At 41.8% G+C, this 25,088-nt stretch overlaps 2 protein-coding genes across 2 annotated transcripts; one reads left to right on the plus strand and one right to left on the minus strand.

The window, feature by feature from the left end:
- Window positions 1-6,060: 6,060 nt before the first annotated feature.
- On the plus strand, window positions 6,061-7,011 carry LOC125111532 (olfactory receptor 51H1-like). Its single transcript, XM_047753492.1, has one exon. It carries the CDS (start codon window positions 6,061-6,063, stop codon window positions 7,009-7,011), a length of 951 nt encoding a protein of 316 aa, XP_047609448.1.
- A 9,100-nt stretch (window positions 7,012-16,111) lies between these two features.
- On the minus strand, window positions 16,112-17,068 carry LOC125111963 (olfactory receptor 51H1-like). Its single transcript, XM_047754163.1, has one exon. It carries the CDS (start codon window positions 17,066-17,068, stop codon window positions 16,112-16,114), a length of 957 nt encoding a protein of 318 aa, XP_047610119.1.
- Window positions 17,069-25,088: the final 8,020 nt, after the last annotated feature.

Below are 25,088 nucleotides of genomic sequence, written 5' to 3' on the forward strand. Positions count from 1 at the left end.
CCCTAAGCGTTGTGGACCACATAAATGCCAATGGAGAGGAGAGGGAATAGCTGGACTTACCCAGTACTCTTGTTTAATAATGGGTTACAAGGACATGAATGAATGCACATGAACAATGATGGAATGAATAAGAAGCTTAATGACTTCCTCTAAGATCAAAGAGCTGAGAAAACTGTGATTTCAAGTAAGGTACATCAGATTGCACGGACTTTCTTCTTTTTGCTGAATTTTGCCATTTTGGATCTGGAAAGGCAGGCCTTTCATAAAGTAGCACTCCAAATAATAGGAAATTCTGCTTTTTAGAATAATCTGGAGTCTTCCTGGATGAGGTTATGCTCAAGGTGGCATCCGTTTCTGTAGAATTGGATGAGGCAAGTCTTGGTGTCTTCAGAGGAGTCAAGTCATCAGCTGAGCACTCAGGCCAGTTATTCTGTGTATGACTATTTCTGTCTCTTAGCAGCACTTCGCAGAGATTGGGAGGCATGCAGTACTCTTAGAAATCAGAAACTCTTTGAGGGCAAAGATTTTGTCTTTGAACTCTGTATACTTAATGGCCAGGGGTGCTTAAAGATGATTGAAAAAAAAAAATACCTCATCTACATGTATGCCTATATAGCTCACAATAGCTCATGTAAAACCATAAATATAGAGAAAATCATAGACTATGGATATTATTAATGCTCACATTAAAAAATATACAGGAGTTCCTGTTGTGGCTCAGCAAGTTAAAAAACCTGACTAGTATCCATGAGGATGCAGCTTCAACCCTGGCCCCACTCAGTGGGTTAAGGGTCCAGAGCTGCTGTGAGCTGTGGTGTAGGTCACAGACATGGCTTGGAACCTGCATTGCTGTGGCTGTGATGTAGGCCAGTGGCCGCAGCTCCGATTTGACCTCAGCCTGGGAACTTCCATATGCTGCAAGTGCATCCCTAAAAAAGACAGAAAAAAAATTAAAAATAAACAGATTAACTTCTGCCATATATTCCCTATCATGCCTGAAAAAAGTATTATTGTAAGAATTATGTATATTTGGCTTTTACTTGTGCTGTTAGAATGTAAATATGCTGACAGAGGAGAAGAAATGGGATGAAAGGGGCATGAAGAGGTAGTAGGAACAGTCTGTGGACCTTTTAAGGACCAACTACTCGGTCCCTGATGGGGTAGCCAGATGTTTCTACAATTTTAATAATTACCTCATTGATGAAAAAAATCACTCCATAAAAGTGCATTAAGACAAAGGAAAGACATTATATTTGATATATTGGAATAAGAACTCAGGAATCTAAAGAAGCCCAACAATTTCAAAGAACTCTGTCTTTTGTGTTCCTGATGGGACGTTCAGGCAATCCTTCTTTCCATCCAAAACAACAACAGACTTGAGCCCTATTTCAAGCTGCATCACAAAACTATGTTAGCATGAAACTGGCTTTGAAGTCAGAAGACAAAGGCCAAAGTTGGGCTGAAATCTAGACCTTGTTTAGTGGTATAACACGGGCAAATTAATATATATGTATTATATTAATTAACATATATTAATATATGTATATGGATAAAATGTGTGTTTGGGAGAAGAAGCAGATCCTTCTTCCTTTTTCTAATTTGGCTGAGAGGCTACACATGAATTCAAAATGAAGGAGAATTTGAAATAAATGTTGGCAGAAGCATGGACAATTTGACAGAGGAAGAAGTTTGAATTCCTAGGGACAGTGGGATGAAAGAGCCCCGGTGGCACTACCTACTAGGCCTCAAGGGAGTTCTCGGGAGGAATTGTGAAATCAGGTAGAGTCATGGTGACCTAGACTCCACCTGAGCTTGGAGGAGTCTTCATAAGAGCTCTGTTTGCGAGTCTTAGGAAAAGAAAGAGGTCCAGTTAATTCCAAACGGAAGCACGGAGGTTGATACAGGTAAAAATTAACCTTGAAATCTTTTTACATGCCCTCCAGGTAGCAAGCTCTACCTAGGATTCTTTATGCCCATTATTTCATTAAATCCTGGTAAAAATTCTGGTGAAGGAAATGATAAGGGCAGATGAGAGGAGCCTGTGGAGTGTCAGGGGTTGTGGGAAGGTAAAGGGAAGATGGAAAAAAAGGAAAATGTAGATATTGTCCTTAAGAGTAAGAGAAGTAAAAAGGTAGAAAGAAGATATAAAACTGTGGGGAGGACCTGGGACATCGATAAACACGAAGCAAAGCCTGGATGGACGAGTAAGTGAGGATTGAATTGGAAGCCAGAGAAAAGGGGGGACTGAGAATTCAGGAAGAATGGAAAGAGATGAGAATAGAGATGGGAATGAGATTTTTTTAAGGAGGAAATGGGGTAAAACATAGAAAACAGAGTCCAAAGCAGCAAAAAGAAAGGGTAAAAAAAGGATCCACTATTCCCATAAAAGAGTAGTACTTTAGCAGGTCCTGGGGACTTAATCAGAAACTATCAAATATTTTTTGTTTTTCCAAGAAAAATAACTAGTAAGGCTGAGCCAACTGATTCTTCCCCTCACCCCTTGCTAGAGAAGGGGGACCAGCAGGACCAACCAATGGAAGGGCTCTCAATTAACAAGTAAGTGATGCTGCAGTGACCATTGGGGTGCGTGCATCCTTTGGAATTACGGTTTTCTCAGGACAGATGCTCAGGAGTGGGATTGCTGGATCACATGGTAGTTCTGTATTTAGTTTTGTAAGGAACCTCCACATCGCTCGCCACAGTGGTTTCACCAGCCTACATCCCCAGCAGTGTACAAGGGTTCCCTTTTCTCCAACATCCTCTCCAGCCTTTGTAGATACTGTTGATGGCCCTTCTGACTGGTGTGAGGTGATACCTCCTTGTAGTTTTAAAGCATAAAAAAAGTCCCTTCCTCAAAGTGCTCCAGAGGGTTAGAAGAGCCGCACAAAGTGCTTGGTTTAGATCTGAGCATTGTGATTTATCTGGAGAGAGATCTGGATTCTGCAACACAGAACACAGCCTCTGTAAGTGGACCCCACAATCTTCCAAAGATTCCTCTGTGTCGAAGAGGTGAGAATCTGCAAAATGACGTCTTTGCTGTGTTCCCTCCCAAGCAGCAAATTCTCATCTCACCGCAGAGAAACAGGAGTCACGATGAGCCTGGGAGCCTACCTGGTCATATGCACCTGAAAGTACCCCTAACCCCCAACCCCAGCACTCCCAGAGCCGCTTTTGAAATCTGTCTTTCTCCTTTCTTACAGCCAGTACCTAGGTGATAACAAAGACAGCATGACACTTCTCAAAGAGCCCCCATTTAAGTTTTTGTTTTTGTTTTCTTTCCTGTGCCCTGTTAGAAAAAGAGATTTTTCTCTAGGATAATGATTTTCAAGGCACATGCAGAAAACCAGGGAGGAGTTTGAGGGTTTCTAAAAACCTCTAAAGACAAGAATGAGATTTAATCATACATATTAATGTATTCTTTATTTCATTCCTTCATTCCACACATATAGAAAAACTAATATATGTTTGGCATATGGTCTTTTAGAGGGTGAATGGCTAAATACTCCTTTCCTTTAGGGAGTTTAATTCTAGTAGGAGAGAGAGACATTAAACCAATACTTATACAATGTTTAATTTACTGTACTAACTTGTAAGAAGAATATGAGAACTGCACACTAAGGAGTCTTAAACTCTTATGGGCATTTGGAAAAGGCTTATTGGGAAGCATAGACAGACTTCAATTAGGCCAAGAGGAACCTTATAGAAGGTGATGAAAGATAGAAGAAAAAGAGAGGAACACAAGTGGCAATCCAATATCAGGAAGTATTTTAGGAAATCTACTTAAACACTGCAAATTTGGCTGGACTGAAATGGTGAGAGTTGGTCCTGGAGAAGTAAATATGGATTAGATTGTGTGGTACCTTGAAGGCTAAGATGAGGATTTAGGACTCTGTTCTAAGTACAGCAGGAGCTTTTAAGGGAACTTTTGCTTTTGATGCATAAATCATTTTCAGTTTTTCAAAATTCATTCTGACTACAGGATGAAGAATTATTTAAAGGGGGCACTAGTGATTGGAGGACAATCTGTCAGGGAGCCTAGCAGAAATGGCTGTGCTGTGTCTTGGCTAAACAGAAAGAAGAAAGGGGTCATGACTTCCTATGATTTGGAGACATTTGAAATTGATTAAATCTTGTTTTGATTAAATAAGAAGTTTCAAGAATGGCCCCAAGTTTCTGGGGGTGAAAAGAATTTCAACATAAAAATCCTGTGAGTGGCTACTCTCATATCCCGTGGGCATCTTTCTGAGGCAATAGCTCCATCCCTCGCTACTTTCCTTTTTCCAGGCTGGGGGTCGAATCAGGGCTGAAGCTGCCCGCTTCTGCCACAGCCACAGCAACTCAGGATCTGAGCTGCCTCTGTGAACTTCACCACAGCTCACAGCAATGACAGATCCCTAACCCACTGAACAAGGCCAGGGAATCGAACCTGCCTCCTTATGGCTACTGGTCGTTTGTTACCCCTGAGCCACAACGGGAAGTATCCCTTGCTACTTTATTATTATTTTTCTTTTTTTTTAATTTTTTTTAATAATTTTTTTTATTTTCCCACTGTACAGCAAGGGGGTCAGGTTATTCTTACATGTATACATTACAATTACATTTGCCTTGCTACTTTAAAATGAGGTTATGGAAAATTATACATAATTAAAATTAGTGAAAATTAAGAACAGTTTTATTCACTAATGTGTCTATTTACAAATGCAAGCCATTATAAATACAGTGAAATAGGGGCCTAGGCATATGGAAGATTTTATACACACACACACTCACACACATATTTTTTTCCAAGCTAATTATATATTTATTCTGACTACTTCACTTTCATTGTTTAAAAACAATCATTTTAAATGGTTCCCCACCACCACCCTAAAATCTCAGACAGGTTATAGTTTTAAGACTTCTCCTTTTTGGAAGCATTATAATGTAAACTCTGGACCAGCCAGCAGAAAGATCACTTTCCCCCTGCCCCCGAATATAAATAAATGTCATTGATCCTTTAGATGCCTAGCCTCCCAACCCCCTCCACAATTTCTTTCCAAACTGACCTGAAGTTTTTTAAAAATAAAATATCAGGCTAGTTTACCTGTTACATTATAACATTACACTGCAGGTTTTTTTTTTTTGTCTTTTGTCTTTTTTTATTGTTGTTGTTGTTGTTGTTGTTGTTGCTATTTCTTGGGCCGCTCCCACGGCATATGGAGGTTCCCAGGCTAGGGGTCGAATTGGAGCTGCAGCGACCGGCCTACGCCAGAGCCACAGCAACGCGGGATCCGAGCCGCGTCTGCAACCTACACCACAGCTCACGGCAACGCCGGATCGTTAACCCACTGAGCAAGGTCAGGGACCGAACCCGCAACCTCATGGTTCCTAGTCGGATTCATCAACCACTGCGCCACGACGGGAACTCCTACACTGCAGTTTTTAAACAATCCATTCATGAGAAGAGTAAAGCCTGGCTGTGACACTGCCACGACCTCTGCAGTGGGAACTGCTGGGCGATTCAGCTGTTGAGTTCGGTGGTCTGTTATGCACGCACACACACACACACACACACGTATGTGTGTATGTGTGTGTGTGTGTGTGTGAGAGAGAGAGAGAGAGTATATATACACACATACATAAGGATTGGTGTGGATGTGGGTTTGTGATGGTGATGAAGCTGTGTGTAGGCGTGTGCGTGGTAATGGTATTGACAGTTGTTGTTTGATTATTTAGCAAAATGCTCTATGCTATTAAGTCTTTGCAAACCTTGATTGCTGTTAAGGGAGGAGATACCCAAATTTTCTACTGTCTAAACACATTATTTCATCTTATCTCCATTTTTCAGATGAACAAATTAAATTCAAGGGAAGGGACGTCATCTCATGTGATTTTCTAGGAAGGAAAAAGACAAAGTGATGCAAAAACCTCTCAGACACGGATTTGAATATAGTTTGTCCCCCTGCTGTTTCACTTACATATTCATAAAGCCCTTTACGTATCTTGTATGAAAATATATTTTCAGTTTAGGAGCTGAGAGTTGCGTGGGAGAGTCCAGCCTCCGCCAGTGATGAGAACACCATGCTGAACCCTAATGCATCACATGCCGCCCACCACAGTTTCATTTTGACAGGTATCCCGGGAATGCCGGATAAAAACCTGTGGATGGCCTTTCCCCTGGGATTTCTCTACACCCTAACTCTCCTGGGAAATGGCACCATCCTAGCTGTCATCAAGGTAGATCAGAGCCTCCACGAGCCCATGTACCATTTCCTCTCTATCTTGGCTTTGACTGACGTTAGTCTCTCCATGTCCACCTTGCCCTCCATGCTCAGCATCTTCTGGTTTAATGCCCCTGAGATTCCCTTTGATGCGTGCATCACACAGATGTTCTTCATCCATGGATTCGGAGTGGTAGAATCAGGCGTATTAGTGTCCATGGCCTTCGACAGATTTGTGGCCATCCGAGACCCACTACGCTATGCGTCCATCCTCACCCAAGGCATCATTGGCAAGATTGGAGTAGCTGTCGCCACTCGTGCAATCTGTGTGGTCTTCCCTGTGCCCTTCCTTATAAAGCGGCTGCCCTTCTGCCGTTCCAATGTCTTGTCTCATTCCTACTGTCTCCACCAAGATGCCATGAGGCTGGCCTGCGCCAGCACCCGCATCAACAGCCTCTATGGCCTCATCGTAGTCATCTTCACACTGGGGCTTGATGCCCTCAGCATTCTCTTTTCTTACGTGCTCATCCTGAAGACAGTGCTGAGCATCGCCTCCCGAACTGAAAGGCTTCAAGCGCTCAACACCTGCCTCTCTCACATCTGCGCTGTGCTCCTCTTCTACGTTCCTCTCATTGGCGTCACCATGGTCCACAGATTTGGGAAGCACCTGTCGCCTGTGGTGCACACTCTCATGGCCAACGTCTACCTCTTGCTGCCCCCTGTCCTGAACCCCATTGTTTACAGCGTGAAGACCAAGCAGATTCGGAGCAGGATCGCCCACGTGTTCCAGAGGACAAGGAACGGGGTCTAGGGGGTGGAGTCAAAGTCTGTAAGATGCAGAATAAGCAGCGTTTTGAGCAGTTACAGTGTAGTGAAATCATACGCATTTGGTAAATCCAACGTGGACGACGAGGCTTGCGGCGAAGTCATTCTTACTCTGTGTGTACTCCATTTTATTTACTTATTTCATCTTTTTGCCCTCAACCGTGGCAGGTGGAGGTTCCTGGGCTAGGGATCGAACCTGTGCCACGGCAGTGACAACTCTGGATCCTTAACCCTGCATATTCCATTTGAGAATGTACAGATTTTGCTATCTGCTCTCACATACAGAATCTGCTGTCATTAACGTCATGATGTTTCTCCTCTGTAACTGGAGTTGAGCATCAGTGAAGACGTAAATTATCACCTATTTATTCAGATAACACTTACAACGGTTTATTCATAGCATGTTAACTAATATTTTTCTTTAATTAATAAATATCAGGAAGGATTCAGGAAATGCATAGCATTGCTGAAAGCCTACATCACAGAGATAGTATTTTTTTTTTCCCTAAAATAGATCAAAGAAAACTGCTACCTAATAAAATAGAGTTTGATTTTAGGGAAAGATGCCTTTGATAAAGTTGAAACAAACTCATCATGTGGTTCCTTAATACATGCCTTGTCTTTTAAGGGTTATCACTTATTCGCAGATTTATAACGGTTCTGGTTTTCTGCCACATACTTCGTCGGATAAGAGGTGCTCTGCCTTTATTCTTTTAACCTGGCATAAGTGAAGTATGTTTTGCTGTGTGCAAGAGGACCCAGCAAAACTTTATCACATGAAATTACTGCTGGATGTTGTATGAGGACAGTGAATTACTGCAGCACTGGGAAGTTTAGGAAAGCAGTGTACACATGTAAGGATGTGTCAAAGGCCATGTGTCTTTGCAGTGATGCTCGTACATGCTTTAATTATTTTTTCATCCTTACACAATCAAGTTGCTAGTGGGATTACTTACTCATTCAATAAATATACATTTAACACTAATGAAGTGCCAGTCATGACGCTAGACCCTGGAGATACAGAGAAAAATGCACCATTTTTTTCCCCAATCCCGGGGATATTTTTCTGTAAGGAAATATGTATACAGTTACACATCAAGTAGGCATTAGGACAATATCACATTTAACTTGCTAATACTAATAGTGCTACTTGCCTTTATGTATTCTCTTAGGGAATTTTCCCAACAACCTTTGAGAATAGGTGTTATCACCTTTTATACGTAAGGAAATTAGATGTAGAGCAGTTAAGTAACTTGCTCAAAGTCATACAGTTTCTGAGTGGAAGAACTAGATTCAAATGTAGATCCGTTGATTCCAAAGTCTGTGAATTGAGACTTGATCCATGTCTCAGAGTTTCTTAGGTTTGCAGGCAAATTCCAGGAAGAGGGAAAGGACCAGAGATCCGAAGCTCCGGATGTACAAGAGATAAGCTGAAGATCAACATTGTAGAAACCTTAAGTGCATCTTGCCAAGATGAAACTAGACAGAGAAGCAAATTCAGACTAAATGTGCAAGATTGATACAGAGTTCTCATTTTGAATGTTAGAAAAGTACTTGAAAATTGTTGGCTTGTGCAATGCAAAAATCAGCCAAGGCCTCCATATAGGCAGATGCTATCTAAATGGCAAATCCCCAAAGACACATTAAAATCAACTGGCCTACAAGGGGAACATAATAGAACTTTTATTTGCATAAATTCATCTTATCCTTCAAAAATACTATTTTTCTTAATGTGTTACCATATACATAATAGGTTATGTAGTGATACCTGTATACAATTTTTGAGTGAATAAATTCAACATATATTAATACGAAAGAATGCCACCCTCTTTTTTTTTCTTGTACAGATGCATAACCAAAAACTAGAAAACTACCACTTTAGACTAAGGATAAAAGCCAACCAACATATTAACAGTGTTTCAATAGTGTGATAAGAGAGGCAGTTAGTAGAAAGTGCCCATTGAATGCCATTAATCTTTGATTCTCTGATGGGGGGCCTGCAGTAGGAGGAATCAGAAATCTAAATTCTTTACCAGCAGCAAAGACACACACTCCCCATCCTCCCTGGGTGCTCCTTTTTCTAGCTCTTGCTGCCTGACTTTGTCTCCTTTGCTTCATGAAAGCTGTGTTTTCCGTGGCTCAGATCTCTTTTTAAATAAGTCAGATATTTTCCTCTCAGTCATCCTTCCACTTGATATATTGGGGTGATTTACAAATATTTATAGTCCCCTGCTTTTTTCAAAATATTTGCATTTAATTAAAAAAATTATAAACATTTAAAGGTTATTTTCCATTTATAGTTATTACAAATATTGCCTATATTCTTTGTGTGGTGCCACATATCCCTGAGCCTGTCTTACTCCCAATAGTTGGTACCTCCCTCACCCCTAGGTTGCCCCTCTCCCTGCTTGCCACTGGACCCCACTAGTTTGTCCTCTGGATCTGTAAGTCTTCTTTTTTGTTCTGTTCACAGTTTGCTGTGTTTTTTAGGTTCCACCTCTAAGTAATCTCACACAGTATTTATCTTTGCCTAAACAGACCCTGGCTTTTTAGCCTCCGTGCTTGGTTCCTAGCACCCTTCTGCATTCCTCCTTCTGTCTTCCCATTTCCTCGCTTGTCTTCCTTCACTTCTTCCCCCCACACAGTGTGTTTCCCAAGTTCTCCCCTTGGCATCCTGTTACCTCAATACATTTCTTCCTCCAAGATGCCATTCATGTTAATGGCTTAAAGTTGAGCCCACATGCATCTCTTTCTTCTCCCTCTCCTCTCTCTCTCTCATAATCAAATTCTTTTTTTTTTTAACTGCCTTTGCATAATCTCTATATGGAGTTTTTAATAGACCTCAATCCCACACCATCCAGATGTAACGCTTGCTTTTTCCCACAGTTGTCACTTTCAATTTCCTTAAAGGTCTAAACATGCACCGTTCACACAACCTTCAAAAACATACCGGCACGTATCCAGAAGCTGAGTCCTTGGTTCTGTCTTTGATTTGCCTCTGTCATCCACGTCCATGGCCATCACTCTAGTTTAGTCCTTGTACAAACGTAAGGTACATTTTTTGTATCAGAATCGTGGGGTGGTATGGAATGAGGGGTATGTTTTCTGAGGGGGACAAAAGCAACCAGCACAGGAGAGAGGATGTCCGACTATATCTTAAAACGAGATGTCTTAGAAAAATGTTTCTTGAGTGTATTTATTCATTGCACCTGATTTAGATGAGTTTCTTAACCTAGAGCCTAGAGCCTTGGCCTGATGTTGTAATTGTATGAAATATTTTTGGGGTCTTGAGAAAGGGAGAATATATTTTGCATTTAGGAAAATGTATAGCCTTTTGGCCTGAGGGCAGATTGTGCTGATTTAAAATATGGCCCCTAAATTTTGGGATATGCCTCGCATCAAAGGTGAAGTCCACATACACTCCTCTTGAATCTGTTTTTTATTTTGTTTTGTTTTGTTTTGTTTTTGCCTTTTCTAGGGCCGTTTCTGCGGCACATGGAGGTTCCCAGGCTAGGGGTCTAATCGGAGCCGTAGCCACTGGCCTCTACCACAGCCGCAGCAACTCGGGATCCAAGCCGCATCTGCGACCTACACCACAGCTCACGGCAACACTGGATCCATAACCCACTAAGCAAGGCCAGGGATTGAACCCACAACCTCATGGTTCCTAGTCGGATTTGTTAACCACTGAGCCACAACAGGAACTCCAACACTCCTCTCGAATCTGGGTTCTCTACCTGCTTGCCCCATAAAAGATGGCAGAAATGATATCAAGCCAGTTTCTAGACCCCAACTATAAGAGACTGGCAAGCAGAACGTTCACACTCTCTCAATGTCCATCTGAGCAAAAAATAACTCTGGCACTGATGCAAGCAGGCATGTGTATGTTAATTTCACCTAGTGTTTTGAAAAAGATATGGTCCCCCTTCCCTCAGCCCAGCAAGTTGCCTGTGGTGTGGGGTGAGCCAAGAACAGGCATGTTTATATGCCACCGCATGGACTTTGTGAATATGTGTACATGCCTGTGCATGTGAACAGGGTGTGGATGGAATTAGATCCAGCTACTATCATGAGATTTCATGTGTGTTTTATTTTTTTTCATGTGTGTTTTAAAATATATTGTAGACGTGAACACGTCGACATTCCAGTGGTACAGCGTATGTGTGCGTGTGTTTGTAGATGTGTGAATCTATCCCACTGCCGTAGAGAAGTGGTCACACATCTAGTTGCACAGATTGATGTGGAAGCATAGGCATGATTGAAGGTGGGTGCTGGATACACATTCTTGTTTATATCTCTGTGTGTGCATTTTTTCAAATGATGTATGGTACTTACCCATGAAAATAGAAATATATAAATGGGATGACACCACATCCCAAAGCCTATTGCAATATATTATGGAACCACCTGCCAGTATTTCTTTCTACCTCTACATAATGATTACGCAAGAGCTGTTTTCTAAAGTAAGACCTCTCTGTAGCAGGACAGTGGACTACTGTTTGAAAGTGTGGAGTTGTTGCCGCCAGGGGCGACTGTATGAATTTCAAGCATGAGTTCCGATAGAAGGAATTAGGAGAAGAGCTGGAAGTGTGCCCATCAGTACAGAGTCCTGCCTTCGGTTCTTCGTCTTCAGCATTGGCCCCTGTATTAGTTTCCTCTCCCTGCTATAAACCTGCCATACATCTAGTGGCTTAAAACAACACACATCATTGTCTTACCATTTTGGAAGTCAGAAGTCTAAAACGGGTTTCTCTGGGCTAAAATCAAGGTTGTCCACAGGACAGTGTTTCTGGAGGCTCCAGGGGAGAATTTATTTTCTTACTCTTCCAGCTTTAGGCAGTTGGCCTCATTCCTTGATCTATGGCCCCTTTCAGAGCTGGCAACAGCAACTCAAGTCATCCTTACATCACATCATTCTGACCCTGACACTCCACCTCCCCCTTCTACATCTGAAGAGCCCTGGGGTTACGCCTCGCTCACCAAGGTAATCCAGGACGGACACCTTGTCTTAAAGTCATCTGAATAACAACTTTAAGTCCATGTGCAACCTCAATCCTCCCCTGCTGCGTGACATCACATATTCGGTTTCCAGGGATTAGGGCATGGAAATTTGGGGGAGGCCGTGATTTTGTCTAGCATAGTCTGTGATTGAGAGTGAAATTGTCCATCAGGGAGCTAACGTAGAAGCCAATGTGAAAGACGTCAGATAATGTTGGGGCTGCTCCTTGACGTTTTCCAACATTGCAAAGAGCAGAACTCAGGTTTTTGAACCTTGTAAAGATGAGTTATAGTCTACGTAGGTTCCTGAAGCTGGTATAGAGAAAGAAATGGAAGTTACGGCATGGTCCTGTGAATTTAGCCTTGAGGATCTAGTCATGGCACTGAAGGGATTAAGACAACAGACTGTCAAAGGCGTGCTGGCTTTGGGCCTCTTCTCCTGGGAAGGCAGATGGCACATCCCACTTTCTGGGTGATCTTACAGGCATCTAGAAAGCATTCAGCTCTTTACCTGCTTCTCTTCATACCTCCATACCCTACCTTTTTTTTTTTTCTTTTCCATCTTAGGCTTTGTGGGTTTCATTTTCTTTGTAATGTATCTCTCTGCCTAACCCAGCTATAAGAAAATCAACTGACCATAAGAAAATAAGATATCCTCTCTTTTAAAAAACTAAATCCGTATTTCTCTGTCTGTGGCAAATTAGAAATAAATCATTTCTTGTTTTTCCAATTCATCTAGGACAAGTACAAGTGTACTGTTATGCGTTTGTATACAAAAATCCTGTGTCGGTATCTCTGCAAAGTCAGACTGCTCTGCAGGTTTTCACCCTCTGTTTCTGAACTTGTCTCACCGCAGGTAGGTACCAGACAGTTCCCAGACCAGCACCAGCTGGTCTCACTCTCAAGAGCACTGCTCTGGATCACTCCTTTCTTTAATTTCTCTCCCTGATTTATCTTCCAGAATTAAAATCTTCCCAGTGGGAGACACTAGAGGTATAGTCTCTCATTTTAAGGAGATTTCACGGTTCTTTTTTTCATGACCCCAGGCAGAGGATGCTGAGAAGAGAAGGGAGAGGGTACAAAAGAGACATAGCTGGGTCAGCAGGGACTTGGGAGCTGCGTGTGGTTTTACACTGAGGCCGGTCCCATTTAACGGCCACGTGAACCTAATCAAACCCCATAAGCCCTCTGTACTGTAGTACGTTTGTTTTTTTGTTTGAGAAAAATAGTAACAACAACAATAACAGCTGATATTTACCGATTGCTTATTATTTCCAGGCCCTGGCCTAAGCTTGACATGCATGGACTCCTTAATATTCATAACTCTCTAAATAAGCACGAGTCCGGGGCAGATTTTGTGGATTAGATCAATTAGCATTGAATGCATTAGGTGTCCATATGATACCGATGATAAAGGGCAAAGCCAGGATTTAAACCTGGGCCCTTGCTCTCAGTATATTCATTCCCAGAGTTAATTCTGGGAGTAATCACACAATATCTAAAATACCAGCTATTCTGGTTACTGTTTACTAGGTGGTATTTCACCTGTTACTACTATAGCAGGTGCTGTGGTTGGTATAGGTATCACCATCTTAATCTTTAAAGAAAAGAGTGAAGGAGACAGAAAGGGTGTGTAGGGAAAACTACAAACCCTCCCCAATGCACTTGTTTCTGGGGTTCTCCTCTGTATACTTACGGCACCAAAGACGAAAGCTATGAAAACTCAGTTCCACTGTCTCTAAAATGTAGAATGTGATCTAGACATCTTGGGCATCAATGAAATTTGAAGCACTGCATGGGTAGAAAACACCCAAGACCTGAAAGTCTGTCCTCAGAGAGATTTGTTTATCCCCTGAAGATACTGGCCATTTGGCACTGCTTCTGGGACCTGTACTCTCATGCTGGGGAGAGCACTTTGAGACCCAGCCTCTTGGCAACAGCCTCTAGCAAACCCTGCTCCAGACTCAGGACTGCGATAATGTTGGCAAACTTTGTTGTTGTTGTTGTTGTTGGGTTTTTTTGTTTTTTTTGTTTTTTTGTTTTTTTTTTGCCTTTTCCAGGGCCGCTCCCATGGCATATGGAGGTTCTCAGGCTAGGGGTCTAACTGTAGCCACTGACCTATGCCAGAGCCACTGCAACATGGGATCCGAGCTACATCTGCGATGGCAATGCCAGATCCTTAACCCACTGAGCAAGGCCAGGGATCGAACCCGCAACCTCGTGGTTCCTACTAGTCGGATTCATTAACCACTGATCCATGACGGGAGCTCTAATGTTGGCAAACTCTTAACAAGTCCCTCCAGGAATGGTGGAGCTCAGCTCTCCCCACAAAGCCCAGAAAGTCCAAAGGATATTTCATACTCATATTATTCTATTAAATGTCTTCAATGTTCTTTTGTTTCTTACAGAGTTAAGAATAGAAAAAGAAAGGCTTCTTTGGTGAACCCATCTAAAATTAATTCAGAAAGGCCTGGTGAACCTGAAAGCAGTATTAAAATGGAAATACCCTTTTCTTCTTATTTATTTATTTATTTGCTTTGTGAGGCCGCACCCATGGCATATGGAGGTTCCCAGGCTAGGGGTCGAATCGGAGCTACAGCTGCCGGCCCAGGCCACAGCCACAGCGACACCAGATCCGAACCACGTCTGTGACCTACACCACAGCTCACGGCAATGCTGGATCCTCAACCCACTAAGCAAGGCCAGGGATCAAACCCGCAACTTCATGGTTCTTAGTCGGATTGGCTTCCATTGCACCACGATGGGAACTCCATGAAATATCCTTTTCTTGAACACACAGACCTACTAAATTCGTCTTAGCTAGGCTAGTGTCTACCTTAACCAACTTCTAAAACAGCTGCTGATTGGAGTAATATAGATAATGACTCTCACCTCAAGAGATGCAAAGAATCCTTTGTGTTAGATTTTAATGATTACATGGTAAATTCTTTAGAAAAAAATCATTTGGCTCATGTGAAGGGATAGAGGTAGCTTACTCTATACATTTTGTGTGTGTGTCTTTGTTCTTCTGCTTCATATACTTTGTCTTCAAATAAAATCCGTAGTGGTTCCTTGCACTTCTACCCTTGAGTGTCATCGCCACTCTGACTCACCCGTTTTATCTGTCGCCCACAGCATAGACGGTGTCCAGTCTTCCCCAGGAAATCTGAACCCCTGAATGAACTGTTTTGTGACCTGATATCTTTCCCTGGAAACACTTCATCGCACTCTCCCTCCTACGGATACTGTGCTTAGCCAATAAGACCGCATGTAAACGGCTCTGGAACTGTGTCTTACTTCATAGACAGTCTATAAGTGCTCTTATTCTTGCTTTCAGTATTCTTGGAGACTTCCTACAGCTGCACAGCATTTGTAGTTCGTAATTAATTGTCCTTTATGCTTAAATTTAATTTCATAAGAACACTAGATGATAAGTGATAAGATTTCCATTTTCAAAATGTGGAAATCACCATTAGGAGCAGGGACGAGAATATGCAGTGTCACACACAGAAGAGCTAAAACTCACCCTCCGTCTGTTCATCCCAAGTTATGCAAGGTGGTTGGCCCCTGCTCAATTATATACACATATTCTTAACCCTAAAATTTGATCATCTTTCCAATTCATATGTAATAATGTATCATCTCCAGGTGTTCTCTCATCATTTAATGAGTATAGTTCATCTCTCCCCTTTGAAGCTAATGGAGGCCATTCTTACCTCTTGAGCTAGAATGTTAAATTAAACCAATTTAATAAGCTTTAATTTAAAAGGCATAAAACGTGTGGCCTATTTCTGTTCAAAAGAGTTATTAAAAATGGAATTAGTGATATTCCCTGCTTTCAGATGTTATACGCCAACTCAAACCAGGGCCACAGGACAGGACATTGAACAGTTCCTACAGATGCCACTCTTTCTATACCAGGCAAATGACGATTTGGTACAGGAAAAGGGAAATGCACTCTGAGAGCAGGGAAACCTCTCTGCCCAACTCAGATCACACAGGAAATGTGAAAAAATAAAAACTTAATTCTTCATAGTCATAAACGAGCTTTTACAAAATAAATCCTTCCTCTTTCAAACTGGCAGATCCTAACCCCCTGCAGTGATCTTGGTTTGAACAAACATCTCGATGAGCTTCCTCCGTATCTCCTTGCTCTTCACAGCATAGACTATGGGATTTAGCACGGGGGGTACAAGGAGGTAGGCATTAGCCATGAGGGCATGAGTCAGTGGTGAAAGATGCTTTCCAAAGCGATGAGTGACAGACACCCCAATGAGGGGCACATAGAAGATGAGGACAGCACAGGTGTGTGACACACAGGTGTTGAGGGCCTTCAGCCGGCCCTCCCCCGCGGCAATGGCCATTACTGTCCGGAGGATGAACACATAGGAGACGAGGATGGAGAGGGAGTCGCAACCCTTGGTGAAGATGACAGCAATGAGGCCGTAGAGACTGTTGACGCGGGTGCTGGCACAGGCAAGGCGCATGACATCTTGGTGGAGGCAGAAGGAGTGGGAGAGGAGGTTGGAGCGGTAGAAGGGCAGGCGCCTGATGAGGAAAGGCACGGGGAAGACCACACAGACTGCCCTCGTCAAAATGACCGCCCCTGTTCTGCAGACCACACCGCTGGTTAGAATGGTGCCATACCGTAGGGGGTTCCAGATCGCCACGACTCGATCAAAGGCCATGGCCACCAGCACCCCGGACTCAATGGCTGAGAAGGTATGGATGAAGTACATCTGAACAAGGCAGGCATCAAAGGCAATAGATCTGTAGTTAAACCAAAATATGCCTAGCACAGAGGGCATAGTGCAAAGGGCAAGTCCCATGTCTGCCAGTGCCAGCATACTCAGAAAGTAGTACATGGGAATGTGCAGAGACAATTCAGATTTGATGGTGGAGGCGATGACAGCATTGCCAAGGAGGGCGATGACATAGGTGGCACCCAGTGGGAATGCCATCCAGTAATACTTTTGTTCAAGCCCTGGAATTCCAGTTAAGACAAAGTAAAGGTGCTGGAAGTGGGAGTGGTTATCATCTGCCATGAAGTCCACGTGACGTAGGCATGAGGTGGGAGCCTGGGAGATCCCGATGCGTGCCTTCCTAAAAACGCGGTGACGGGGATCGACAGTGCATTAGAATCAGACTTCCCCGAGAATAGAGCCATTTAATTTCACAAGTGTGGGAGGGTGTGCAAGAGAGAACTGGATCCCTGAAATTGCTTCTCCAAGGTGTGTCCTATGGAGGAGGCGTCTACTGGCCCAAAGGAGAAGACTCACCCAAGTCAAATAAGTCACATTCAGTTTAAAGCACACGCTAGAGGCAAAACGTTCTGCTTGTCCTGTCCTTTTCTCTCTCCTTCTATCTTACGAATTGTTGAGGCAGAGGCTAAGGACGTGATAACTAAGAGGGAATCAGTATAAAACATGAACCAGCTGATTGCTCACAAGGGGTGTCATTTCTGCCCATCCACCTCCTTATGCCTGAACCCTCAGGAAGGCCGTGGGTCTTGTACGGAGGGCAGGGATGGACCTGCCCAGGGCACAGGCTTGGGCTCCCATTTGAGCACAACCATCTTCATAGCCTGAATGTGGCCTCAGCATCATTCTCGACTCGGGCACCTCAGACAGCAGCTTCTGATCAGAGAAAATGAAATCTGTTTGTCAGCTCTCATCTAACGAAATCTTGGTAGAAAGGACAGTAAATTATATTTAGGGAAGCAACAAGAGCAATTCTTTTTTTAGACGAACTCATTTTGTCCAAAAGGAAGCGAGACCCACCCCCCGCCCCCAGGGCTCACCTGAGCCACTTTTAGAATTAGGAGCATCTGGAAACTGTATGACTCAGGCACCGTGGTCACTCACAGTGATGTGTTACACGCCGAGAGAGTCCGAGAGAGGCCCGAGGAAAGACCTGGAGCACAGTCTCCTGTCGCCAGAACCCGTAATTGTACTTATTACAGTGGGTTCCCGGATGGAGTCCTTCAACTTTAGACGAGAATGCCAACTAAGTAGAGATTCTCTTTGAGAAGTTTTCAACCTTAAGACCCTCAGCAGCTGCCTTCATCCATTGACTAGAGTCAGACTGACTAAAAGGCAAGGTGGTGTTAAGAACATGGACTCCAGGTCCACCTCTAACCAGATTCCAGTTTCCCCTGCTCTCAGGAGAGCCCCACCCATGTAGTCTGTGGACAGTAGTGCTTACTCCTTGGGGAGGATTATACATGTAAGGCCTTAGAGGGCAAAATGGGCACTTTCTATTATGAGTACTTAGAGTAAAAATTCTCTCCACATGTCCTGAGTGTTAATATTGGGTTTTTGGTTTGCTTTTTTTTTCTTTCTTGTTTTTGTTTTGTTTTGTTTTGTTTCTTTGTCTGTTTTGGATTTGGAGGCCAGAGTTCTTTGCATCTGGTGGAAGTGAAAAGTGATAGATTCTCATCTCTCAGCAAAGAGTTGCATTTAATTTGGATCTCTTATAGTTTTTGAATAATGTACCCACTGTTCTGCAAGTATTGAGTGTCCCAGCCCAGGGTATGTATACAGCTCTGGCAGATGCATGCTCCTGGTAAATCAAAACGTATATGTAGGAGTTCCTGTCATGGCTCAGTGGTTAATGAATCCGACTAGGAACCATGAGGTTGCGGGTTCGATCCCTGGCCTTGCTCAGTGGGTTAAGGATCCCGAGTTGCTGTGGCTGTGGTGTAGGCTGGTGGCTACAGCTCCGATTCGACCCCTAGCCTGGGAACCTCCATATGCCACGGGAGCGGCCCAAGAAATGGCAAAAAGACCAAAAAAAAAAGTATATGTATATAATAACAGATTTTGAAATCTCCCAAAAGATCCTCTTTGAAAGATTTCTGATTCAGATTTCCCCACCTTATCCAGGGTATGTTCTGTATTTCTATAAAACCTTCATTTCTTTCCATTGTTTTTTTGAAAGGCAGCTAGCTGTTGATTCGAGACTTTGGCCTTTCAGACAGCGTGCATTTTCTGCCCTTCCAATAAACTGTTGTTTTAGGGGTGTTGTTAGTTTTAGTGAGTTTTGAGAAAGAAAATGATCATTAAATTTTTTTAGTGAGTTTTGAGAAAGAAAATGTTAATTCAATGCTAATTACATTTTTGAATATTTGTAATAGAGTGGAAATGAGAGAATATTTTGAGGTAAACTAATGAGAGAGAGAAGAAAAGGTGGGAGAAAGAAGGAGAGAAAAGGAATAAAAAAAGAAAAGTATAAATCCAAAGAATAGCAAAAGTTGGCCTATTTCACATTTTACTAAGAAAGAAATTGAAGAGTTCCCTTCATGGCTCAGTGGTAACGAACCCAACCAGGATCCACGGGGACAAGGGTTCAGTCCCTGGCCTCGCTGGGTGAGTTAGGGATCCGGCGTTGCTGTGAGCTGTGGTGTAGGTCACAGACAAGGCTCCGATCCCATGTTGCCGTAGCTGTGGCTGTGGCTGTGGCTGTGGCTGTGGCTGGCAGCAGCAGCTCCTATTAGACCCCTAGCCTGGGAACTTACATATGCCCCCCCCCAAAAAAAAAGGAGAGAGAGGAAGGGAGGGAGGAAGGAAGGAAGGGAAGGAAGGAGGAAAGAAAGACATTGAAGCTTCAATAGAAAAAATGACCTGCTCTGAGTCAAATGCCTGGTTAGCAAAACTGATGACCATCAGGGAGAAAGAAAATTACGATTAAATGCACTGGGAGCTTGAGGGGTAAATTAGAGATGTCAACGTGAAAATTGTTTTTCTTGGCCAAGATGTTTATTCCTTGATATGTGGCCTTATATTTTGTTTTGTATCTGCATTGCCCGGGATCTAGAAAACAGAAGAAGTCCAAGACTACCCTCTGAGGATTAGGCTCTTAGATCAAATTCTTTTCAAAGTTTCACCCTACCCTAACCCTCTGCTGTCCATACTGCCGCATTTATGGAAGAACAATCTGTTTTTAAGTGTTTTATATCTGCCTCCCAGGCTGCCATGGGCTATATGACCTCATAGATCCTGGATTGAAAGGTGAACAAGAAAATAAATCAGCAAAATTTCTCTATTATGTGAGTAGCAGCAAAAAAGACAAAAACAGGGAGTCCTCGTGGTGATGCAGTGGGTTAAAAATCCACCTACAGTGGCTTGAGCCGGGGCGGAGGTGCGGATTCGATCCCCAGCCAGGTGCAGTGGGCTAAAGGATCTGGCATTGCTGCACCTGCAGGATTTAATCCCTTGCCCAAGAACTTCCATGCGCCACAGGTGTGGCCATAAAGAAAAACAAAAAACAGACTCCTTTATTCTAAGTACTAGGGAAACTTCCAGGTTTTCAGACATTCTGGGATATGTGTAAAAGATAGAATAAGATTGGTCCTGGCCATAAAAGGAGTTTACTCTTTGTTACCCCAGAAGGTATGTTAGGCAGAGAGGACATAAAGACACAGGAAGAAAATCTCTCCTGACCTAGAGAGCAATTTAACCACCCCTTGCCTGGTGGGAATGCCATAAATTCCCTTCTCAAGGGGAAAATTCCCAAACTCCAATCACTCTAGGCTTCTAGATGAAAGAAATTTTAAAAGTTCAACATCACGCCAGTATAGGAATTCTCATGCAGTATCTATAGGTGAGTCTTCTGCCTGCATTAGTTCTAGTGACTGGTAGCTCCCAAATTTCTAAGGCAGTGCATTCAGAGAGAGCAGATATCTGCCAATCTCTTAGAAGTGAGTTTCAATGAGTATAAAGAAGTTGTCTTCGCAAAGCCCATGTGAATGAGGAATCTGGCAAGAACACAAGAACTTGGAGTGCCTGGGTTAGAGAATAAAGGACAAAAGAGAGATGAGGGAGCAGAGAAAGAGGTGGCTGGGGAAGAGTTTGAAGCTTTTGTAATATCATTACTAAATTTTCTTAAGTTTCTTACATTAAGTAAGTTAAGTACTTAGTAAGTGGATTAAGTACTTAGTAAAGAGATTAAGTAAGTTAGTAATGACTAGTAAATATCATTACTAAAGTTACTTAAAATATTCTATTGATAGGACAACTGTATCCTCTGATTTTGCTCTAAAACTTACCTTGTTGCTCAGAGGATCCCTAGCTGAAAGACGATTCTCTGGCAGCCTGAGCCTTGCTTGGCAAAACCACTGCTACTTACATGAGGACTTTTATGTCCTGAGCTGCTCCAAAACTCCTCCCCGCCTAGACCATGGCGAGTTTCACAGATCAGTAAACAGGCTTGTTCCCTGGGGCTTCCAAGATTGAGGAAGTCTCTCCAGGGCTGTACAGTCAGCCCCTAGATTCTCATGTCTGGGAAATGAGACGGTATCGAAGAGGATATTAGAAAAAGTGTGTGTGTGTGGGGGGGGGTGTTGGGGGGTTTCTGAAGCTGGTCAGTGCTCAGTCTTTGAGGACCATCTTAGCCACCTTACTCTTTCCATGCCCTGAACTATTGTTACCTTTATTTTTCTTTTTTCTTTCTTTTCTTTAAATTTTAGTTGGTTTACAGTGATACTTCAATTTCTATTGTACAGCAAAGTGACCCAATATCCACAGTTACCTATGCTCTGCAGCAGGACCCCTTTCACTATCCATTCCCAATGTAACAGTTTGCCTCCACCAGCTCCAAACTCTCCATCCTTCCCACTCCCTCCCTCCTCCCCCTGGGCAACCACAGGTCTGCTCTCCTTGGCTGTGATCTGTTTCTCTTTTGTAGACAGGATTATTAGTGCCATATTTTATATTAAACAAATAAGTGACATCATGTGGGATTTGTCTGTCTATTTCTGACTTACTTCATTTACTGTAAGAACCTCTAGTTCCAACCATGTTGCTACAAATGCCATTTTTCGTCTTTATTTATGGCTGACTTATATATGTATGTATGTATCACATCTTCTTAATCCAGTCATCTGTCCATTGACATTTAGGTTGTTTCCATGTCTTGGCTGTTGTGGATAGTGCTGTGATGAACTTAGGGGTGCATGTATCATTTTGAGTAAAAGTTTTGTCTGAATATATATCCAGGAGTGGGATTGCTGGGTCATATGGTAGTTCTATATTTAGTTTTCTGAGGTACCTCCATACTGTTTTCCATAGTGGTTGTACCAATTTACATTCCCACCAACAGTGAAAGAGGGTATCCTTTTCTCCACACCCTCTCCAGAATTTTTGTTGTTGTTGTTGTTGTTATTGACTTATTAATGATGGCCATTCTGATTTTCTGGTTTGCATTTCTCTAAAAATTAGTGATGTTGAGCATTTTTTCATGTGCCCCTTGGCTATCAGTATGTCTTCTTTGGAGAAATGTCTATTTAGGTCTTTTGCCCATTTTTCAATTGGGTTATTTGTGGGGGTTTTTTTTTGTTCTTGTGTTGCATGAATTGTTCATATATTTTGGAGATTAGGCCTTTGTCTGTTGCATCATTTGCAAAGATTTTCTCCCATTCGGTGGGTTTTCTTTTCTTTTATTTCCTTAAAGGTTTCCTTTGCTGTACAAAAGCTTTTGAGTTTAATTAGGTCCTATTGGTTTATTTTTGCTTTTATTGACCATATTTTAGGAGGTGGCTCAAATAAGATATTTCTGTGATTTATGTCAAAGAGCTTTCTGCCTAAGTTTTCCTCTAGGAGTTTTATAGTATCTGGCCTTATATTTAGGTTTTTAATCTAGTTTAAGTTCATATATATATATGGCATTAGAGTATTGTATCTGGCCTTATATTTAGGTTTTTAATCTAGTTTAAGTTCATATATATATATGGCATTAGAGTATTGTATCTGGCCTTATATTTAGGTTTTTAATCTAGTTTAAGTTCATATATATATATATATATGGCATTAGAGAATCTTCTAATTTCTTTCTTTTTCATGTAGCTCTTCAGTTTTCTCAGCACCACTTATTGAAGAGACTATCTTTCTTCCACTGTATGTTCTTGCCTCCTTTGTTATAGATCCGTTGATCATAGGTGCTTGGGATTGTTTCTGGACTTTCTATCCTGTTCCATTGATCTATAGTTCTACTTTTGTGCCAGCACCATATTGTTTTGATAACTATAGCTTTGTATTATTGTCTGAAGCCAGGGACCCTGATTCTTTCATTTCCATTTTTATTTTTTTAATATTACTTTGGCTAGTCAAGGTCTTTTGTGTTTCCATACAAATTTTAAAATACTTTGTTCTAGTTCTGTGAAGAATGTCCTTGGTAATTTGATAGGGATTGCAGGATTGCATTAAATTTGTAGATTGCCTTGAGTTGTACAGTCATTTTGACAATACTGACTCTTCCAATCCAAGAGCATGGTATATCTTTCCATCTGTTTGTGTCATCTTTGATTTCTTTCATCAGTGTCTTATAGTTTTCAGAGTATAGGTCTTTTGTCTCTTGGGGTAGTTTTATTCCTAGCACTTGATGGTCATATAGGTGAGTCTATAAAACATTCAAAGAAGAGTTAACACCTATTCTTCTGAAACTCTTTCAAAAAATAGCAGAGGAAGGAAAACTTCCAAGCACATTTTATGAGCCCACCATCACCCTGATCGCAAAACCAGACAAGGATGCCACAAAAAAAAAGAAAGAAAATTACAGGCCAATATCACTGATGAACATAGATGAAAAGTCCTCAACAAAATATTAGCAAACCAAATATAAATATATATTAAAAGGATCACACACTGTGATCAAGAGGTATTTTTCTTAAGGATTCAAGGCTTCTTCAGTATCTACAAATCAATCAGTATGATACACCACATCAATAAACTGAAAACTAAAAACCATACGATTATGGAAATAGATTCAGAAAAAGCTTTCAAAAAAATTAGACACCTGTTTCTTTTTTTTTTTGTCTTTTTTTTTTGCTATTTCTTGGGCCACTCCCACAGCATATGGAGGTTCCCAGGCTAGGGGTCTAATCGGAGCTGTAGCCACCAGCCTACGCCAGAGCCACAGCAACATGGGATCCGAGCCGTGTCTGCAACCTACACCACAGCTGGCAACGCCGGATCGTTAACCCACTGAGCAAGGGCAGGGACCGAACCCACAACCTCATGTTTCCTAGTCGGATTCGTTAACCACTGTGCCACGACGAGAACTCCATAGACACCCATTTCTGATAAAAAAAAAAAAAAACTCTCCAGAAAATGTGCATAGAGGGAACCTACCTCAACATAATGAAAGCCTTATATGACAAACCCACAGCTAACATTATTCTCAATGGTGAAAAACTGAAAACATTTCCACAAAGATCAGGAACAAGACAAGGATGTCCACTTTCACCACTACTCTTTGACATAGTTTTGGAAGTCCTAGCCATGGCAATCAGAGAAGAAAAGGAAATAAGAATTCAAATTGGAAAAACTAGTAAAACTATCATAGTTTGCAGATGACATGATATTATACCTAGAAAATCTTAAAGACACTACTATAAAACTGTTAGAACTCATCAATGAATTTAGCAAAGTTACAGGATACAAAATTAATACCCAGAAATTGATTGCATTTCTATAAACTAACAATGAAAGATCAGAAAGAAAAATCAGGGAAACCATTCCATTTAACCATTGCATCAAAAAGAATAAAATACCTTTATTTTTCTGAAAACACAGAAAAACTAACAAAAACATTCTGAAGAAAAGTAACTCTATGACTTTCCCAATCAAAGGGGATTCTAAATTTGAAACGATTCCCTCATGATTAAATTCTCCTGATACTTCACCTGCATTTTTCAATATCAGTCTAATAAATCTAATCATGCTCTGTACAAAATGAAGGTAACGGGCCCTTCAGGGAACCATGAGTAAATGCAAGAGATAACAAATATTTCACAATATCCAATCATCATCTTCAGATTATGCTACTTCCCTACCTGGCTTCTGAATAATAATAATAGCATCATCGGTAGCATTAATAATAGCAATAATAGTAATAGCTAATGCTAACTCTGATCATTATCGGTTATATGATCTATCACATGTGCTTTATACTTCACCATTATAATCCTCATGATTTTAATGTTCCTATGAAGTAGTAGCCTCCTTTTTGCTCCAAAGAGAGAAGAGGGTCACACTGGGAACTGACCCAGATTCTTGATGTAAATGTAAG

This window comes from Phacochoerus africanus, chromosome 11 (assembly GCF_016906955.1).
Source record: "Phacochoerus africanus isolate WHEZ1 chromosome 11, ROS_Pafr_v1, whole genome shotgun sequence".
NCBI lineage: Eukaryota > Metazoa > Chordata > Mammalia > Artiodactyla > Suidae > Phacochoerus > Phacochoerus africanus.

Coding starts and splice junctions, on each gene's coding strand:
- LOC125111532 (XM_047753492.1), top strand. CDS start 6,061: ATGCTGAACCCTAATGCATCACATGCCGCCCACCACAGTTTCATTTTG.
- LOC125111963 (XM_047754163.1), bottom strand. CDS start 17,068: ATGGCAGATGATAACCACTCCCACTTCCAGCACCTTTACTTTGTCTTA.